The 20,957-nt window shown below is 37.4% G+C and overlaps 3 protein-coding genes and 1 long non-coding RNA gene across 4 annotated transcripts in view; 2 read left to right on the top strand and 2 right to left on the bottom strand.

The window, feature by feature from the left end:
- Window positions 1-4,426, bottom strand: part of ctss1 (cathepsin S, ortholog 1) — a 43,864-nt gene extending 39,438 nt beyond the window's left edge. The window contains exons 1-3 of the mRNA XM_058619635.1: window positions 3,990-4,426; window positions 2,946-3,065; window positions 2,742-2,864 (exon numbers count right to left, since the gene is read on the bottom strand). Coding sequence (XP_058475618.1) covers window positions 2,742-2,864; window positions 2,946-3,065 — 243 coding nt within the window. The 5' untranslated portion in view covers window positions 3,990-4,426. The remainder of the gene's footprint in view (window positions 1-2,741; window positions 2,865-2,945; window positions 3,066-3,989) is intronic.
- Window positions 4,427-8,033: 3,607 nt separating this feature from the next.
- Window positions 8,034-14,576, bottom strand: LOC131447919 (uncharacterized). Its single transcript, XR_009234100.1, has 3 exons — window positions 14,514-14,576; window positions 9,863-9,924; window positions 8,034-8,125 (listed from the first exon to the last, which is right to left on the bottom strand). It is a non-coding gene; the product is annotated as an uncharacterized LOC131447919 (long non-coding RNA).
- On the top strand, window positions 8,054-12,987 carry LOC131447917 (leucine-rich repeat and immunoglobulin-like domain-containing nogo receptor-interacting protein 1). Its single transcript, XM_058620010.1, has 3 exons — window positions 8,054-8,193; window positions 10,180-10,257; window positions 10,897-12,987. Exon 3 carries the CDS (start codon window positions 10,909-10,911, stop codon window positions 12,736-12,738), a length of 1,830 nt encoding a protein of 609 aa, XP_058475993.1. The 5' UTR covers window positions 8,054-8,193; window positions 10,180-10,257; window positions 10,897-10,908; the 3' UTR covers window positions 12,739-12,987.
- vps72a (vacuolar protein sorting 72 homolog a) lies at window positions 13,815-20,033 on the top strand. The gene is made up of 6 exons (XM_058620011.1): window positions 13,815-14,199; window positions 17,126-17,278; window positions 17,679-17,799; window positions 17,877-18,056; window positions 18,477-18,621; window positions 18,980-20,033. The coding sequence occupies exons 1-6, from the start codon at window positions 14,083-14,085 to the stop codon at window positions 19,362-19,364; spliced, it is 1,101 nt and encodes a 366-aa protein (XP_058475994.1). The 5' UTR covers window positions 13,815-14,082; the 3' UTR covers window positions 19,365-20,033.
- The last annotated feature ends 924 nt before the right edge of the window (window positions 20,034-20,957 follow it).

Below are 20,957 nucleotides of genomic sequence, written 5' to 3'. Positions count from 1 at the left end.
CAAATATCCAGTGAGCAGCATTTATCTGGGAGAAACTGTCTTGTTGATGCCAGATGTTAGAAGAGAATAGACACACAGTTATGAGATGATAGGAAGGCAACACATGATCACTTGTTAAATCCCAAATTTGACCAAACAACACAATAACCTTCAAGCAGATAAGCAGCAGATAGGTGTCATTCATGCCTCTACACTAGTTGTTCTGTGCACCTAATAAAGTGAATAATGAGTGTAGATCCAGTGCCACCAGTTGGTTTGGTTTTAATTTGTTAAAGGACACATGGCTGTGACAGTGACTCCAGTGTCAGAATCATTTCATTTATTATCATAACGCACATGATGTCACATCTCCACTCTCTGAATTTCACATTTCGTGCACAATCGTTCTGTAACCAGCTGGTGTCAGATTTGACACACGTTGCTTTGGGATTTCTAACCGGAGGCCAAAAGCCTGAACGTGGCCAGTTTCCTGTAGAGTTAACACGTCATGCCTACAGCAGCCACTCCTCAGGCTTCCCGCTGCCATCATGGTTAAAATAAAGGATCTCCTCTTCCTCCCTGACCTGTTCACTACTCTCCTCCACAATTCTACACTACCACATACTACTAACAATAATAATAATAATAATAATAATAATAATATTAAAGTGCTTTTCAGTTACACAGCACATGAAAAATGATTAAAAAGACAAAACTATGGAGGACGATAAATAACATAATAAATAAAAGGAAGAAAGAATGAATGAATACAGTAATAAATAAATGAGGAAATAAATTAAAAACACATTGATAAATACATTTATTAAATATATTTCAGTATTTCTGTATGTATTTATTCTTATATCAATTAATTTACCCATTTATTCATTCGTTCATTTATTTATTCATTCATTTCTTTCTGTATTCATTCACTTATTTATTCTTTTATTTCTTAATTTTTTAATGTATTTATTTATTATTATTTATTTTTTATCTATTATTATGCCATTTATCTCATACAAAATACATAACAAATTTATACAATTATAATAAAATATTAAATAAATAAACAATCACTAAAATCAATGAAAATCAAGTTTAAAAAAACAAGGTTTTATAAGTGACTTAAAATGTGCATTGTAGACGGAACAGTAGTCTGACCAAAGACATTCTACACTTAAACATAATCAAAAATCTAAGACTAACATATATAGTGTTTTTTATAGAAAAACACAGTTACTGTTACTTTGAAAGTGTTCAAAATTAATGTTTTATCTTTATGTTTAAATGCTCAGAACAACAGTGAAAATATCAACTGTTTGTGTAACTTTGTGAATCTTATCTTATATAGTGACTGCAGGTCAGCTGAGCCTATATTGGATTAAATGAATTAAATGAGACTGGATTAGTGCTGCTCTCAGAGTTTAGGTTAGGGTTTAAATGAACACACAGGCTGCAGTAAATGTTTGTCATGTAGTTTGTATCCAGCAGAGGTCTCACTCTTACATCATTATCATAATTTTAATCATTTTGCTGTTAAGGCTGAATTTGGGAGATGTGTAATTTAATTTGATTTAGTTTCCTGGTTTACATACATACTTTATGAGTTGTAGCATGTATATAATGCTGATTAAATCAGGAGCCGTGTAAGGAGTTATTCTCATATCTGAATATGTGACAAGCTCCAACTCTGTGTAACTCTCTCCCCACTGATCTGAGTCAAGTTACATCCATTAAACATGACTTTGAACCTAATTTGTTTTAATCAAAGCATTGTTTTTGTGCACATTTATCATACGTGTGTTCTTATTTTTGATGCATTCCTTTGGTTTGACTCATTTTCACCCATTTTTAGTTATACTTATGCTTAGTTTGTTTTGAACATTTTTGTGTTACTACTTCCTGGAGTTAACTGAAAGTAAATGAAACAATCTTAAGATCTCATCTGGTAGCTTTTACCCTGGTATTCTACAAAGCTAGTGCAGGATTAGATTCAGTGTTGTAATAAAACAAAGTACAAATACTTTGTTACTGTAATTAAGTACAAAATTCACATATGTGTACTTTGTACGTTGTACTCATTCATACGCTGCAACATGGGGTTACATGTCTTGCTTAAGGACACATATAGACTAGCAGAGCCAGGAATTGAACGCACAAACTAATACTTTTACTTCTAATACTTAAGTATATTTTATATCAGAAAATTAGTATATATACTTAAGTACAGTAAATGTCATATAGTAAGTAAGAGTCTTACTTAAGTAATATTATAAAAAAAAGTGACTTCAACTTCTGCCAAAGTCATTTTCTTGTACTTTAACTCCCCCACTATCCATTAAAATACTTAAATACGAGACTGATTAGATTAGGAAAATGCAGTATTGCAACATTATGGACGTCAACTGCCATAACAAACACCAAATACCACCAACATCACCACCAGATTTGCCTCTAACACACTCTGTTTAAACTTGGTTGTAAATGATTGTAAAGGGAGGGAATGATTTGTAGTGATTAAAAATAGTCATTTCGATTCATGTTTGGTACTTGCCCTGGATTTCAGCAGTTTATGACCACACTTACAAAATGATGAAGCAGATTAAAGATGATCAAAGTGAACTGAATATACCAGGTGAAGATTTGAATAATTCTTGTACATCATTTTGGTAATTGCTGTATCTATTTATATGAGTCTTAAAAGTTCTGTATGTCTAAACATACATGTGGTGTTTTAATAAAACACTGGAGCACATTGTTACCATGTCAGCCAGGTGATTCAGTCCCAAAGTGAACCTGTGTTTTCCCGCCGCGGCCTCCTGGTTGTGTCTCAGCACCAAGTGCACGTTCTTCTGCCACACGGCTCTCCTGAAGCTCAGCTCCGTCTGAAAGACAAACACAGACTCTGTGATTCATCTGTCGGTGTGAGTGACAACACAGAGAGGAAGAAAAAAAAAAAGTCCTACCTGATTGTTGTAAACCTTACTATGTTCCATTTTCCACTCTTCCCACAACTTGTTTAAAGCAGGTGAAGATCGGCCGAGGACCAGACAGGTCAGAAGCAACAGCACACACAGAATGTGCATCTGCAGAAGAATAAAGAGTCAGACTGGTCACTTTATATGAGCAGCTATGACTTCTGTATGTTTTTCCTTTTCTGTTTTTATAAAAAATTGTTTTCAACTTACTTTTTAAATTAATCTGTATTATCTTGAAGCTATAAAATATTTACAATTTTTTACATATCAAATATTAATGAAGTTTTTAACCCTTACATTCTCAGGTTTTTGTCATTATGCATCCTTTTTTATTTTCAATATACTTCATGCAAAGGGATTATTTTTGATTTGGTTGTTGCAGTCTGGTATAATGTGAAAAATTAGCAGAAACATTGGTATATATGCATATATTTCATAAAATACTCACATTAACACACATTAGAGCACCAAAATGTGCAAAAAAAAATGTAAAAAATTATTATTATGGTTTTTGAGTTTGAACGGGTGATTTGAACGTGTTTTAATGAGGACATTTTGTCGCTTAGGTGTGTTAGTGTGAGTATTTTAGTTAATTGTTGTTTACAGTGGACTAAAAATAAAGAATACATGAAAACATATTGAGAACACTCAAAAATGCACAAGCTGACATAATTTTTTTAACGATTATAATCTGCTGCGTTTCTATGTCTTTGTGTGACAGTGTTAGAATTATTTTTTTATTCAGCTGAAGGTTATTTTATACTTTCTGTGCATGTAACAACATTAAACTCATTGTTAGGATTCATGTCTGCATCTACAGCTAATTATCTTCTGTTTGCAGTAGAAAATATTATCACCCCTCACTCTTCAAAAGCAGCCACTCTGTTTATCTGCATCTTAACAGTGAATCATAGCTGAGGAGGAGGAGGAGCCTTCAAGTTAAACCTCTTTCATTTTACACCATAGAAGAGGAAGAATTCCAAAACCTGTTAAAAATCTGACACACAACCAAACAAGAATATTATTTTTTACCTTGTTGCAGAATAATCCAGCCGGTTTATTTTCTCCTGTGTAGAAAGCGCTTCCTCTCTTCAAACATTCACCTTCACACTCAAAGGAGGAAGTCGAGTTTCCCGTCTATCTGCTCTCTGGACTCGTCATGTGAGTTTCATTTACAACCAAATGACAGCTGCCACAAAACTACCTTTTCAGTATGAGACGCGGAAGTGGCAGAAGTTGCATCATAGAGAAAATTACCTCCATCCAAAAGAAAATGCCTGTGGAAAATACCAATGAAACAAAACAAACACAGGATGTGAATGTGAACGCATGAACAGAAAACAAATGACAGCAGTGTGTGACTGAGATTGTGATGTGATGTGAAGCCGCTGAGGAAAACAAAGACTTCAGCTGTTATTTCTGTGCTGCTGGAACTGGAGATGTGGACACTTTAAACCGCGGCGCTTTCTTCATATTATGCTGTGCCATATCGTGACAATGGTTGCTCAAAAGTTCCTGTTGGTGTAAGAGACTGTGGTGGAACATTTACATTTACATTTAAAAAAACAAAACAAATTTATTTACATTGAAGTGGCATTATACACTATATGGACAAACGTATTCAGACAACTGACCATAGGTAGGCAGGCAGGCAGGTAGGTAGGTAGCTAGGTAGGAAGGAAGGAAGGAAGGCAGGTAGGAGGTAGGTAGGAAGAATAGATTTTTCCCAAATGTTTAGGTATGCTGAAGTGTTAAGATAGTCCTTCACTGGAGATAAGGGGTCTCGAGACCAAAACCTGATTGAAACTCCTGAATGCAATACTTTTATCATGAGAGTGGTTTTGGTCTTTTAATGAGAGGTGGAAAGTAATGAATTACATTTACTCACGTTACTGTTGAGTAGGATTTATGTGTACTTTAAGTTTTTAAATTTGTAATTGCAAGTATGTTTTTGTTGTACTGTATACTTCACTACATATTAAAAAAAAAAAAATCACGCACCAGGAACTTTGTGAATGATGAGGACGGTGAATTGGCACTAATTAAGGTTCCTGAGTCAGCGACATGTGACCTTTGACCCATTTTGACTGACGCATTATGTGTTTACATAGTTTACATATTTGATTTTGTCAGCATTTTAATTTGTAAAGTTTTGCCTTTAATCAAAAACAATTCATGTGAGATTTGTGTCCCCTTGTACTTTTTGCACGACACAAGAAATAACCCCAAACTTGTTATTAAAGTAACTAAGTTTTACTTTTTTACTTTAACTTGAGTACATTTTTAGACCAGTACTTTTACTTGTACTATTTTTAATCAAAATAGTGGGTTTTTTTTTACTCGAGTAGAATATTTCAGTACTCTTTCCAACTCAAATCAAGTTGAAAAATAGAATTAACATCATGTAATATCAAAATATAAACAAAAATGAGCAGTCCTTCATTTGCATTTGTCTCATGACATAAAGAAACATTTTTATCGTCGGAATCCCCCAGAAAATTCACACAATAGTCATCATAGCACAGAGCAGCTGTGACGTAACAAAGCAGTAACAACAGGAGGACGTTATACAACGTGGAACTTTGATTTGGCCGAGGCTGTAACTGGCATTCAATCTGATCTTTCCTCTTCCTGGTTCCGTGGTTGGTTGGACAGAGATTTGCTGATGAACACACAACTTCCCCAAGGCACCAGATGGTGAGTTCCTCTCTCAGCACGGGCTCCTCTTCTGTGGTGATCACGCATCTTTTCCTGTCAACACTCCACATAATCATGCCGCACACACACACACACACACACACACACACACACACACACACACACACACACACACACATATACAAGGGCATCTATTCTTCAGATTTTAAATATCCTGGTTTTTTTTTTTGCAGACTAAACGGTAAATTATCTGAATATCAAAGAGAATCATCAGTGTTTGTGTGGAAAACAGCTCAAACAAAGAAAGAAAGTGCAGAATGAATTCACAGCCATCATGTATTTATAAAGCCCACAGCCAATAATGCCTGTCTTTTAGAGGCGTGGGAGGATTTCTTTAACCACAGGAGGGAAATAAAAACAGTTCTCCTCTCAGTCAGAGAATGTTAAATGCATTACAGTAGATCTTAACACCCACATTTTCTTAGTGGAACTTGACATGGATTTAGTGTAACGTTAGTGTTCACCTGAAGCAGAAACAAATGTTATGTCATTTTCACTGAGCGATTCAGGGCAAACAAGGCCACTGATAATAACAGTACTAATCTGTGAGCATTAACATGTCGTGTTTATGTTACAGTTTATTTTTCACATACATATTTACTGCTTCTCTTTATTCCTACCTAGAAACACTTCTTCAGTTTCTCCATTTTCAACTGTACTATTTCTTTTAAATGACAAAACAAGTCCCTTTAACTAAGTCATTCATCATAATTAATCAGTAATACAACAAGCTGGTTTGCTTTAAATATTCATCCCATAAGTCGTTCTTTTATGATTAAGCTGAATAATTAAAATCATTTGATTCAATATTAGCTTCATTTTTAACTTCTAATTTTCCTCTCTGAGTTTCTGTTGTGTAGAGTTTTGATCCCATCCGTGTCTTTGTGCGTTATATGTCTCTTAGTGTGCGTAAAGTTAAAGTTATTACTCTTATTTTTCCAGTAACATTTCATCGTCATCACTGACAGCGATTAACAACATTTCATCGCTCCTTTGTTGTCCACTTGTTTCTGTTCATTCTGAATTCAAAAACATTAGCTTTTATCTGTGTGATATTCAAAGAGAAACAGTTGAATGCTGATTAGCTTCAGTCGAAGTAAAGAGCAGAAATTAGATTAAATTCAAAGAACTTTATTTGTCCCCGAAGGGAAATTTGTTGAAACCAGGGGTGTCAAACTCCACAAGGAGTGTTGTAGTAAGTTCCCTTTGTTTTACATTTAATGAAATATCTTTTTACAAAACATATTATGAACCTGAAATTTATTGAGAAAAATAAGTGATATTTGAACTATTTACTATTTACTGTTTACTATTTATGCATTACAACCTACAGTACAGATAACAGTGGATCTACAAAGGCACACAACATTTAGTCACAGGTATCTGGAGCAATTTACTATATAGCATTCATTCTAATCATAACGGGAAATTCTCACAAACTCATCCTGCGGGCCGGATCAGAGCCTCTAGCGGGCTGGTTCTGGCCCACGGGCTATATGTTTGACACACCTGATATAAACGATTAAACCATATTGACATAGGTGCAAAATGGAATGAGACACAATAGATGATGGAGATGATGGAACGACCAATCAGATTAGAACATAGAATAAATAAATAAAGTCATACTGTGCAAACAGTATTATCAAAAGGTGCATAATTGAGATATGAAGTATGATATTATATGATATTATATATGATATCATATGATAGCACAACCTGTTTAAGACCTTAGTCTTAACAAGATATTAGTCATTTACAAAAAAGAATATGATTGATGGAGATTTAACAGTATGATACTTATACTGTGAGACACTAATAAGACCCCACACCCCACATATTCCCATACATACATGATATATATATATATATATATGGATCAATAAATTAAATACATGAATAAAATAAATACAATAAGAAAGTTTAATTAGAATTATACACCTACTACCAAACGAGGGTCACAGTATAGGTCATCTCCAGATGCCTGCACCACGTGGCATAGATTAAAACCTTTACAGCAGCAGATTCTGAATTTACAATACAAGTGGATCATAATCAAACTTTGAAACAATTTTAACAGAAAAAAAGATCCAAGATATTCCTTTATTTTTAAGTGTATGTCCTTAAATTCAATCCCATCTGGTGTTGCCCCTAAGTCTCTGTGTTTGGCTGACCTGTGTCTTTCCTCCTTGACGTTCATCCAGTGCAGTATGCTGGATGGAGTCCAGGAGCTCGGGCATATAATCCCCCCAGCATGCATCAAACACTTGCTTCCTCCGGAGCCAGATTGTTGTTGCCATGAGGACAGCGAAGCAACAGAGGAACCGAGTCGTTGCTTCACGCTTCCACTGGAGTCGAGACTCTGACGACGGAAGGATGAAGATTTGTCGTTGCGGTACGTCAGTGTGTGTCTGACAGACAGATTATTCAGAGAGCAGAAAAAACTACACCTGCAATCGTAGACAAAGGTGTGAAGATGGAGCCGTAACAATGACAAGACATTCACACCGAGGAGACAGTGAGTTGTTTTTTATTTTTTCTACTTTACTTATACATTGCTGCAGTTCTGTAAATCCTGCACATTTTTAATCATTTATTGTATAGGGGAGTTGCTGTCAGCATCAATAATCCTACTCTTAATATTCATATAAATAGCTGCAGCAAAACAAAAACTAAGACCTGAATAATGATATCTCATACGTACAGTGGGAATCATTCCAACATGTTCCACTTTGACTTTGAATTTTGAATATAAATCCAAATTTAGAAATGAGATTTGAACTCTCGTGCGTGTGTAAATGTGGTCATAAAATTGATAGATTTGATGTTAAAATCACCGATTTCTGTCCCAAATGGACCTGAGATTGTCCTCATTTCAACGTCCATGTTTTCAACACAACATGTGAGCACAGCTGCCAAAACTGAGGGCGGCATCCCACCACAAGGTGTTATATATTATATCTTTTTATTCTGTTACTCTTGGCCATTTTTGTTCAGACACATACACACACATAATCATGTGACGGTTAGAGTCGACTTTAATGTCAGGGCAGGACGCATGGACAGCATCGCCACATGACCTCCAACTAATGAACACATGTAGTTCTGCTGTTGCTGCTCTCTAGTGGTGATTTAGCAAGTGATCAAAAAAAAGAAGGGGGCTTATTATAGAAGAAATGTTTGTAGTCTTACATAAAGCCTGAATAATAGTGCTGCCAATTATTTAGCTGCATGTTCGGTAATATGTTGGAGGAAAACGATACGTTTAAACAGCTTAAAACTGTTTCTTTAACATCAATAATTAATCAACTTTGTTATTTCTATAATGAAAACTACAAAATTGAACAAACTTCAAAATATCTGCCTGCTGGGTCTGCAAAAACAACAACAACATAACAAAAAAACCCTGTAAGTTTAAGATTTGTTCTCCAAAGGTGAAATCATAGGCATGAATAACAACCAGACGTCTTTGTCTGTGTGTCGTTTCAACATTTTTACACAGCTAAATGAAACGTACTCGCCCTTAAAGACGCAGAACACACTGCAAAAATGCCACATACTGTGATTTCACTGCGATCACATCATCTAAATGAGCCGAACTGAAAGTAAAAATGCTGAGTAATACTATGTGCTCTCCTGATATGATAAAATATCCAAAACCAATGATGTCAACAATAAGTGTGGCCCAACATATAACTGAGCTTTTACTGTAAATTAGGATGACATTTCATCTGGTACACGTTTGCCCTTTCTCGCTCTTTTGAACACGAAATGACCGTCTGTAATGACAACGTGTTCTTTCTTCTTATCTGTCAAAGAAATTAAACCGACTCCAGGATTATGACCTCTTGGATGAGAGATGAGACAGTTTAAGTCCACCGCATGTTTCAGTATGTAAAGCACACTGAGCCGCACAGAAAGTAGTTTGATTGATGTTGGTCTTTTAGAGGTCAGAGATTTAATTAATAGTGATTTAAAAGCGGTTTACAGGGCTTACATCTAACCCGGCCTCCGTCAGTCTTACAAATGGCAAACACTTTGTATTAACTTACCCAGTAGTCTGTTTGTGGTTGTATTTCCATGGTGCCCGTAGCATTAATTTGTACAATTGTGGCACAAAACATCAACCTGAGCATGTAAGTGTATGCTATACCTTTGAATATGTAAAAAAAATAATCTTAACTCACATGTCCATATCCAAGTTTGGCAGAGATTTCAGTCTCATCACATGGTCGGTGAATGGAAGTTGCTTCAAAAGAAGAAAACAAGAACAGAGGTGAGAATGAAAGGCAGTGAAGATGATATTTAAAAACACAATTAAAGCTGTAAAATCTACAGTGAGGAGAAAGACTAATGAGATTTTTATTTTCAAGATACACTTCTTTGCCTCATCTCTGACTTGGATTATCACAACACTGTCAACAACATAATTACAGTCTGAATTTGACAGCGGTGTTGACGTCCTTTGCTTTCTGTCTGTTTTTTGTTTTTTTTTGTCTTTCAGTGTCTGTAAGTCTATGAAGACGGGACCCGCCATCAGCAGCCATCTGGTTATGAAAAGCTTCTTCCTGTTAGCTGACAGGTGAGGAAGAAATAAAAGTATAATTTTCTGTTAAAAGTACTGATCAATGTCACGTGCCACAACTCAAAGAGTTGTTTTTTTGAAATGCAGTTTCTATGGGTTCTCTGGGTGCTGGACACTCACTCTCAATGATGACGTGTCTGCCAACAGGGACCGAAGGAAAACAGATTGTAGCCCTTTTAGAAAAGACTAATTTAAAAAAAAATCTAGACCTGCTAAAGTCTATTTTCGCTGCTTTATGTGGCTGCACACTGATGTTTTTAAACTTGACCCCTCACCACACCAAAGTCCATAGAGAAAATAAACACATTTTAGATAATGGCTCGCATGAGTTGTTATTCCACAGCTGCCTTTTGATTTCAGTGTTCGAAATCCTTTGTGTGGATTTACCAAACAAAGGATTAAACAACACTAATTTACCAAACAAGGCAGGAGTAGACTGGCAGCCCCCGTGTCCCTGCAAGCTAAAAATGACCATTTTCTCTATGGACTTTGGTGAAACACATTTTGAAGATATAGTTATTAGAGATATAGAGAGTTTGTTGTATTTGTGTGTCCACTTTCCCTGAGGTGACTTCAGCAAATATGGGTAACATCACTCTCTCACTGTCTCTCGCTCTTACTCTCACATACATGCAGGGACGGCACCAGATGTTTGAGGGGATCGCCGTCCATCAGCACCTGTGCTGGGCACTTCTCTACTTGATGGCAGCAGATGTGGCACTCGCATCTGAGAGACTCCAGCCGTGTCCACAGTCCTGCCGCTGTAACACAGAGCTGCTTCAGGTGAACTGCTCTCATGGCCAACTCCGCACAACACCTGACAGTCTCTCACAAGATGCTAAGATACTAAACTTGACCCACAATAAGATTAAAACTCTGGGGCATCAACAGTTTCAGACGCTAACACAACTTTTACATTTGGATTTAAGTGACAACCTCCTGGCAGTAGTTGACCTGGAAGCCTTTCTCGGCTTGCAGAGTCTGCTCACGCTGCGTCTCGCCCGCAATCGCCTGAAGATTATTCCCGTGGGAGCATTTGCTGGTTTATCAAACCTGCAGTTCCTGGACATAAGCAGCAACGAGATTCTTGTTTTCCTGGATTTCGCTTTCCGTGACTTGGTGGCCCTGCGGTACATTAGCGCAGCAGACAACGACTTAGTTTTCATCTCTCGTCAAGCCTTCAGCGGACTAACAAGTCTGCAAGAGATGCACCTTGATGCCTGCAACCTCACCGCTGTTCCGACAGAAGCGCTCACACCAATCCGTGTGCTGAGGAGCCTTCATTTTCACCGCCTGGGTCTCACCACATTGCCAAACTATTCATTCCATCATCTAGTGCACCTCAAGGAGCTCGTCATTTCTCACTGTCCCTGGCTGGAGACGCTGTCAGGAAACAGCCTCTTTGGCTTAAATCTTACATCCCTCTCCATTAGACATGGTAACCTCCATGCTATACCCTACATTCCTCTGCATCATCTCGTATATCTCTTATTCCTTGACCTTTCCTTTAATCCAATCACTTCCATTCAGGGGAACCTGCTGGGAGACTTGCTCCGGCTCCAGGAGCTCCATCTGGTCGGTGGTTCATTGCTGCACATCGAGCTTGGAGCATTCAGGGGTTTAATGAATTTCAGATTGTTGAATGTATCCAGAAATCTTCTCACCACACTTGAGTCCGGCGTTTTTCAGTCTGTGGACACCCTAAAAACCCTGAGACTTGATAACAACCCACTGGCGTGCGACTGCCGTTTGCTGTGGGTGGTGAGAAGACACCTGTACCTGGACTTTGGCAAACATTCGCCGACTTGCACTACCTCCCTCCAGCTGGAGGACTGGACTTTTCTTGACTTTTCTGGCGGCGAGCTTCAGGGTTTGCTCACTTGTCGGCAGCCTCGGATTTTAAACCGCAATCCTCAAAGGGTGATCGTTGATCAGGGTCACACAGTGGTGTTTTCCTGCAATGCAGAAGGTGACCCTCTGCCACGTTTGACCTGGCTGAACCCACAACTAAAGGCTTTATCACCGACTGGCAGAATACGGGCTCTCACAAACGGCTCATTGGAGGTTCGTTATGCTCAGCCTCAGGACAGTGGTACTTATCACTGTGTGGCATCTAATGCAGCAGGAAACGACAGCCTGCCCGTCAGCCTTCATGTCCGAGCCTTTCCATCATCTCATAAAAAACCCTTTCCTTTTCAAGGATGGTTTGAGCTTCCGTCGGCCTCTCCAGGTGTGAATGAAAATCAGAAACTTCCCTTTGATGTCAAGACATTACTAATAGCAGCAGCTATCGGTTTTCTTTCATTTTTCAGCTCTGTGAGCCTATGTTTTATTTTCATGTTCTTCTGGAGTAAGAGCAAAGGGCAAATAAAGCACACAGCCACAATCGCATATGTGCCACGGAGTGCCGGGTCGAACAGTAACAGAGGAACAGGCAACTACATGGAGACCAGCAGGTTTACAATGAAACTTATATGAGTCGATAAATAACATTTTTGGTACAACTTGATATAAGAAAGTTTTGATAGCTGTATATCTTGCACTAACACCTGGAATATCGCTGCAAGGATTGAATTTGAGTGGAACGTGAACTTGTGCACTGGAAAGGCTGACTAGCTATACATTAATGTGGACATTTCTGTTGCAGTGTAAAAGACTACAAGTTGTGTTGCTTCAAATGTACTTCTCTCAATTAAAACTAAAATGCAAACTAACCAAAGGTAGTAGTAGATGAAAAATGTGTACTGTATAATATATAAGTAAAACACTTTTAACTTTCTTATTCAAATATTTCCATTGTTAATATTTACTGTATACATTGAAACACTTTAAGTACACTATAACAAGTCATAGACCAGTCTGATGAACTAATCTTGTGATTTAGGCTACAGCTGTTTTAAGGAAATATACATATGCATGTATATATTATCTGGAACCTTATTTTATGTTCACTTGTTTACTTACTTTTCATTTTTTTTAAACATTATTCCAACACTGCACATATTATACTGACTGTACTTTACTGTACCAATAAATCACTTTATATATATATATATATATATATATATATTTGAACAAGCAGCATACAATAAAGTGTTTGTGTGTTTTTTGAAATGTCACTTTGTAGATGTTGGTGTGCTTATTTTGTGGTTCTCAGAGTCCAAACACACACACAGAGAGAGAGAGAGAGAGAGAGAGAGAGAGAGTGTGTGTGTGTTTATGAAAATTATAATAACATGAACATAAAGATGATTTATAACATTTGTCAAAACTACCACAAGCTGGTTAAGACAAGTAATGTTGTTGCCATGGCAATACATTTGCTCTCTGAGTGTCAGCATCACCAGTTTCCATGACAACAGATGAGATAGCGTAAATGGATTCATGTAAATAACACTAATACATGTAGCTTTAAGGCAGTAAATAACAGTTTGTTTTATCAAGTCACTCTGAATAAAAAGTAAAATGAGAACACGCAGTCAATAATATGTTAGTAAAGAGAAAATTATTTTTAATACAATTTTACCCCGTAGGCCGGAAGTACGTCACCTGCCCCGGAAGTATTGGTTAGTTTATCGAAGGCAGCGGCTAGCATCGGCTATCAGTAGATTTATATTTAGTTAGATAACGTTATTACTGATTAAACACATTTGTGTGAATTAAACACTATTCCATTTAAATGTAACATGAAACCGAACATATAGTTGAGAAGGTACAGGACGTATTGTCGAGTAAAACTCCATAAAAGTTAGCACAACACGAGCTAACATTAGCGAGCTAACTAAGCGTAATTCAGCTTTGTTTGAATAGAAATCAAACATCATGACTTTGGTGGTCGGTCGACAGCCTAGAAAGACTGCGGGAAACCGCATGTCCAAATTACTGGATGCTGAAGAAGAGGACGACTTCTACAAGACCACTTACGGAGGCTTTAACGACGTGAGTGACTTAATCGATTCACATATAATAAGCTAACGTGGTAGCCTCTGGTAGCTACACCGAACAGCAGTAATAACATCACAATCACTTAAATACGTTTCGTTGATATTTATATATCTTTTGCAAATTTATTTCAACGCATACATGATCGTATCAGGTAATAGCCGTCTAAATCTAGTTTATCTAGTGTTAGTATTACTTAATTTACTGTGGGGTATGTTAAACATTGAAAACAAGCTGTACCAACGCACTGGACCTGATAAACAGTATACAGTTAAAATAACGTCTTTATCAATAGAATGATTGTACTTTACCTTGTGTACTGTGTGTATATAATAGAGTCCATCCGTCTATTACCGCTTTATCCTCCACCTGAGGGTGGGGTGGGGAGTCAGGTGGGCTGGACAGGTCACCAGTCAATCACAGAGCCATATAGAGACAAACAACCATCCTCACACACTCACACCTACGGTCAATTTAATATGCCTAATCCCCAAATGTGCATGTAATTGGGCTGTCCCAGGCCTAATCAAGTAGGCACAGTCATAGAATAAAACATTAAATCTGCCTTCTAGCTAGGGCTGTACAATTAATTGATTATCGATTGATAACTAAATGAAATCCGTTTTTTTATCTCCTCTGTGACAGTAAACTGAATATTTAGTCATTATGGATTAAAAAAACATTTGAGCATGTGGGAAACAGATCAATGGTTTACACCATTTTGGCTTGATTTAATTTTGCTTAGGAACTATGCGTGAACTTAAAGTAGGGTAAGGATGTGTTTTCAATATTTCACACTATTTATATTCATGAGGTAGAGAAAATAATTGAAACACCTATTATAAGGGCACATCACATGTGTCGCTAAAAGCAGAAGCAAAACAGTGTCAACATTTTTTGAAGGTAGTGTTTCAAGAAGTTTTCAAGAAGTTTTATTGTCATTATGAGGACATAATGACATTTTTGCAGAGACTCCCGGCTTGAGGTACACAATAAAATAAAATAGCAAAAATAACGAAGGACTTAAGACTTAACGAAAGGACATTTAAATAAGACACAACAAGAGACTTAACACTTAATGAGACACAACAAAATGTAAGACCCAACAAAATATAAAAATATAAAAGTACAGTGTGTGCAAAGTGTGTGCAAAGTAAAGTATATAAAACTACAAAGTGCAGTGTAGTGCAACGTGGTCCAGTTTTATGGAGAGTTGAGTAGGAAACTCAACTGTGTATTATTGTTACTTTTAGTAGTAATTCCAAATATCTCTCAAATAAGTATTTTATTCTAAATCTTAAAGATATGTCACTTTGACTTTCTGTGCCATCATTGCTGCCATTAATAAAACTATTTATTCTCAGACTGCACAAAATTGAATGAAAGAGATAGAGAGAGCGATGTCTATTATATTTGGCTTTGTCTATAGTCAAGTGATTGCAAGAGAAGAAAAACACATACAAATTCAAGAATCCAGTAAACAATATTCAGCAGTGAATCATGCCTATGTACATATTGGTCCAGCCCAGTGAGAGCTAGTGTTTCTTTTATTAGACTCTAAGAAGCGAGGCTTCAAAATATACTGCATGTAAGGACATTGTATGCTTAAGTGTAGGAACTTAAAGTGAAATCAGATGATGATTTGTTTCCTCGTTTCACATTCTTGCTAATTTTCTTCAAACAGCTGTTGGATCAATGGTCAACGTGTGTAGGCAGATTTGGCAGTTTCTTCTCTGACAGTTCTGACGTTAGACTCAGCTGAGGTAACAAGAGTAGCTAGTTTAAAAAAAAAAAGAAAATCACAGACATATCTGAGATGCCTCAGTCATTCCTGCTGCTCTTTTAGAAAGCAGTGTGGTGTGACTGTGCCTGTTCACATACTTAAATTTAGATTTTGCGTTTTTATCACCGCGGCTGGATTTTGGCTGTTAAAAATTACTGCTAACTGACGGGGTATGACGTCATGTTTATGAAAGTGATTTGGAAGTGTTGATGAACAACGGTGTGATAATGTTTTCCTGTAAATACACTACACGAACCTGTTCGCTGTATTACGTTTGAATTTTTGCTTGGACTAAACAAAAACACACACACAGCTGCTTTTCTGTAATTCTGTCTTGTAGGTCAGTGAGTGAGTGTGAGAAACCTTAATAACTTTACTAGGGCTACAACAATTAAAAGTAAAGTCAGACATGTATTTTCACGTCTGTGAAAGTACAATATAGAAAAATGTCAACAACAAGGCTATTAAAAGGTAAAAAATAGAATGTACATTAAAGACATTAAGTTACCAGAATATATACAGTATGGGCTTGATATTTACATTATGAACAGTACGAATGTATGTGAAATTACAGCATATTGCACATGGGATATTATATATATATATATATATATATATATATATATATATATATATATATATATATATATACATATACATATATATGTATATATATATATATATATATATATATACATATACATATATATGTATATATATATATGTATATGTATATATTATAATTAATTGTAAAAAAAAGTTATTGTTCTGATAGTCATGTAATTATTTGATTGTTTTGTTATAATAATTGAAGTTCTCTGCCTTTTTTAGATTCTTAAATGTAAATATTTTCTGGTTTATTTGTGTTGAAATCTGAATAATTCTGGTTTGTGGACAAAACAAGACCTTTCAACACTTTTTATGGACCAAACAGCTAACCGATTACTCGTAAGCCCTAAACTTACCTACTTCACCATTTTCCTATCCCGATGGTATCACGTTGTGTACATTAGTACTTTTAGTATGTTTGTGTCATAAAGTCTGAATAACACATGTACAAAACCCCGTAACTCATTAGCAGGTGTGTTCCATTAATCCGGTGTCATAAACTGAATAGTTGTCATTCTTGTCTCCTTTCAGGAATCGGGAGATGATGAGTATCATGGAGACCATTCAGACACGGAGGACGAAGTTGACAGCGACTTCGACATTGACGAGGGAGACGAGCCAGACAGCGACCAGGAGGAGGATGCACCTCGGCGTAAAAGTCGAGTTGTCACTAAAGCTTATAAAGTAAGGCCTTGTCAGCAGCTGTCAGACTCTGACTCCACTCTCCATTTGCTTTAAAAGAGAGATTTAAAATGACAAAGGAAAATAAAATGCCTTTTTCCTCTCAAATCAAATTTACTTGCATTATCAGTGAAGTTTTTTTTCTCAGTAATAATAGTAATGTAATGTGTACTTTTCAGCCCCTGTGTATTTTTTTTACTGTTGTTAATAGATAAGCTGACTGTGTAATGTTTCTCTCCCAAAAGTGTTCAAGGGAGTAAAAGGATAATTCATTTCACTTTGCTACTACACTTCGGAAATTTGATCAAATTGTGGCCACTAGTATTGCTGTTGGGAACGTTCTTGCATATCTTCTTTATTGTTACACATATATGACTTTTCTATTTTTGTTTGTGTCATCAAGGAACCTATAAAGGTGGCAAAACCTAAACCCAAAAAGCCCTCAGAGGAACAGAAGAAGACCGAGAAAACAAAAGTGGAGCTGAAAAGAAGAATTCCACAAGAATTCCAAGACTTTAACGAGAGTAAGATCTCTTCAAACTTTCAGTTTCCAGCAACTTCCCCTTAAACGCGATTCTTCATCTGTGGTTTTATTGTTTAGCCGCCCGCAAGTCCGTGCGACAGTCCACCAGTGAACATACACGCAAGACCAATCTGCGCCTACAAGAGCGCCAGGACGCCCCGCGGAGAAGGAGAGGTGCTCATCGTGACCGGCCCCTGACACAGGAGGAGCTGCTGGCTGAGGCCAAGATAACTGCTGAGCTCAACATTCGATCACTAGGTTAGCGCTTGTTAGTCAAATCAATCAGATGAAATAGAATCGTGGTTGCAGTTTTTTATTCTTGGTTTATTAAAATAACACTTAAACTTCAATATACACAATGTTATTGATAAAGTCAGTCAGAAAAAAGTATATGTTGCAACCTATATAGACTGCAAAGCAGGATTGCTGACATACCGTACATATAAAACTAAAAGATTAGTAAGAGTTTGGTTCTATAGATATTGTGCTGATAGTAAATAAATAACAATTGAAATCTCAATTTTACCCAAATTAAAATGTCCATGTTTCCTCAAAATGACAATAAGTTGAGCAACATTTACGTCTGATGTGTTCAGTGCTGTAGTCATGTTTTATAATGTGAACGTATGTTGTTACTGGATTATTGTTTTTAAAAAAATGTTAATTTTCTGTGTGCAGAGAACTATGAACGCCTGGAGGCAGACAAGAAGAAGCAAGTCCACAAGAAGCGGCGTTTTGAGGGACCAACAATCCGTTACCATTCGGTCCTGATGCCCCTCGTCTCCCACTCCGTCCTGAAAGAAGAAAATGTCGATGTTGAAGGGTATGTGTGTGCTCGACTTTAACTGTAGACTCGTTCTTCATCATAATAATCTGTATTTACTGAGCAGCACGTAGCAAAATAATGTTCTTTAACAGTGCAAAAACAAAGTCCCTCACAGAAAATAAAAACAGATTAGAATCCATTAAAAGGGACAACAAGCAACAAAACGAACAAGAGAATCGAAAAATTGAAATCCAATTAAAACAGATTAGATAAAACCGCTGGATAAAAGAAACCACTCGGCAAGATAAAATCAGGAAAGATGATCAGATAAAACATTAAATGAGGCTGCTGAAGATGAACTGAAAATCAAGTACATTTTTGTCAAAGATGTCGTTTTACCTTTTATTTTTCAAAGGTTGGACCAGGACGTCCCTGCGCCACAGAATCCCACCACTCCGTCGCAGCAGCCTGCCGGAGGCTTGTGCTCCCGTACGTACATAACGTTCAGTGACGACGAGGCTTTCGAGGCGGCGTTTCCTCTCAGTGCACAGTCCAGTCCTCAGCTCCCCGTCCAGGAGGTCTGTCCCGTCACCCACAAGGCAGCGCTGTACCGAGACCCCGTCACCGACATCCCCTACGCCAACGCCCGAGCCTTCCGCATCATTCGAGAAGCTTATCGCAAATACGTGGCCGCTCACGGATTCCCCAACACGTCGGGAGGGATGACGGGACTCGACTCCTCGGCAACTAAGGGCACTCGCCAAAAAATGGTCGTGAAGCAGAGTGCGGTTGCAACATAGGTTTGTTTTGTAAAGACTTAAAACATTGTTTTTCTTTTCTTTTTTTTTTTAAGTTTTCCAATTCAAGTCGAGCAACTTGATTGTGTGACTGGAGGAGAAAACCAAAGAAACTCTTATCTCTATCCACACATGGTCCCTGGCACCAGGAGTTCCAGACGTTTTGGGATTGTTACTCTAAAGTAGCTGAAGTCATGAAAGGCAAAAGGAGGCAAGCATTTTCAGTGCAGTGCCATTAATTCCATTTCCAAACAGTTTGTTTTGTACATCATTCCCCAAACAAATGCAGACTGAGTGGATGAAAAACCCCAGACTTAAATGTGGGATTAAAAATCAGTTTGCATCTGCACAGTGTAAAAACAAGCAGCATACAGAAACAAAAACAAAGGCAAATCATTAAAAATCACGGCTGCCCGAGCTGTGATTTTTAATGATTTGCCTTTGTTTCTTTTTACACTTCGGATGCTCTGTGTTTACAAATGTACAAACATCTCAATTCAAAAAAATAAAGTCAATATTTCAAACATTTGCTAAGTGACATGGTTTCTATCCAGTAATACTGTTGTTTTTAACATAACATAATCTCTGGAATCACTCGAGATACTTGTCTTTTCATCTTTTCTGCTGCTTCCCGTTGCTCATTTGAAAATAAACAAAAACATTAAAACGTGATTTAGTTTGTTTTCAATGGAAATTTCAAACGATTCTCAGGCACCGGGTGAAATAAGACTCTGAATAATTCCAGTCACATCACAGCATCTATCTCTAAAAGCCAGACCATAATGATTTACAAGCACTAGATTGAGTGGAGCTGGTGGTGACACTGGTATGAAGGTGAGAAGGCTTCTTTTTTTTTTTTCTGCTCAAGGTTAATGGCAAAATTGTCTGGTGCATCACAGCAACTAATACTGTTGTGTTGATCCCTCCAGGACCTTCACACACACACACACAGTATACATATACTGTACATATCCAGCACTGAGTGAGTGACCAGAGTAGGACCTTTGACCCACGCATTCAGTGAACAAATATCGCTCTCCTTCACAGCGTCCTGCAGCCTGTGGCCATTTCAGCCTCTCTCTGTATGTAAAACCCAAGTGGGAGAGAGAAGTAATGTAAATATTGAGTCAAACAGCTTTCAGTGCTTACAAAATAATGTGTTAACTCAATGACCTTGAGTTGTTGGACTCACAGTTGATGAGGATGACAGCGTCACCTTGAATTCTCCTCGGTCGTCCTCCCTGCTGTGCGTGCCGTCATGTCAGTTAAGCCTCCGGCAGATGGTTGAGATAGTTGCTTTTCTTTTTGTTTTTTACCTTCACAGGAAGGCTCCCTAAATTCCAATTTGACATTTCTGCCAAAGGATTGTGTTGCACTCGAGCAGATTGTCTCCCGCTGTGCCCGTAATGTGCTGATGACGTTCGGCAGAGCAGCTCTCCAAAGAGATAATTGTGTCATTATTACGTTCTAAATCTTAAGTCTCACTCTTCTGGAGCACGTTTTATTCTTTTCTTTTTTTTGCATCGCACAAGCCAATTACTGTACACGCTTCAAATGTCTGACATAACCAGAGACGAGCTGATGTGATACTCAGGA

This window comes from Solea solea, chromosome 20 (assembly GCF_958295425.1).
Source record: "Solea solea chromosome 20, fSolSol10.1, whole genome shotgun sequence".
Lineage (NCBI taxonomy): Eukaryota > Metazoa > Chordata > Actinopteri > Pleuronectiformes > Soleidae > Solea > Solea solea.
This window is presented reverse-complemented; position numbering and strand designations above follow the sequence as displayed.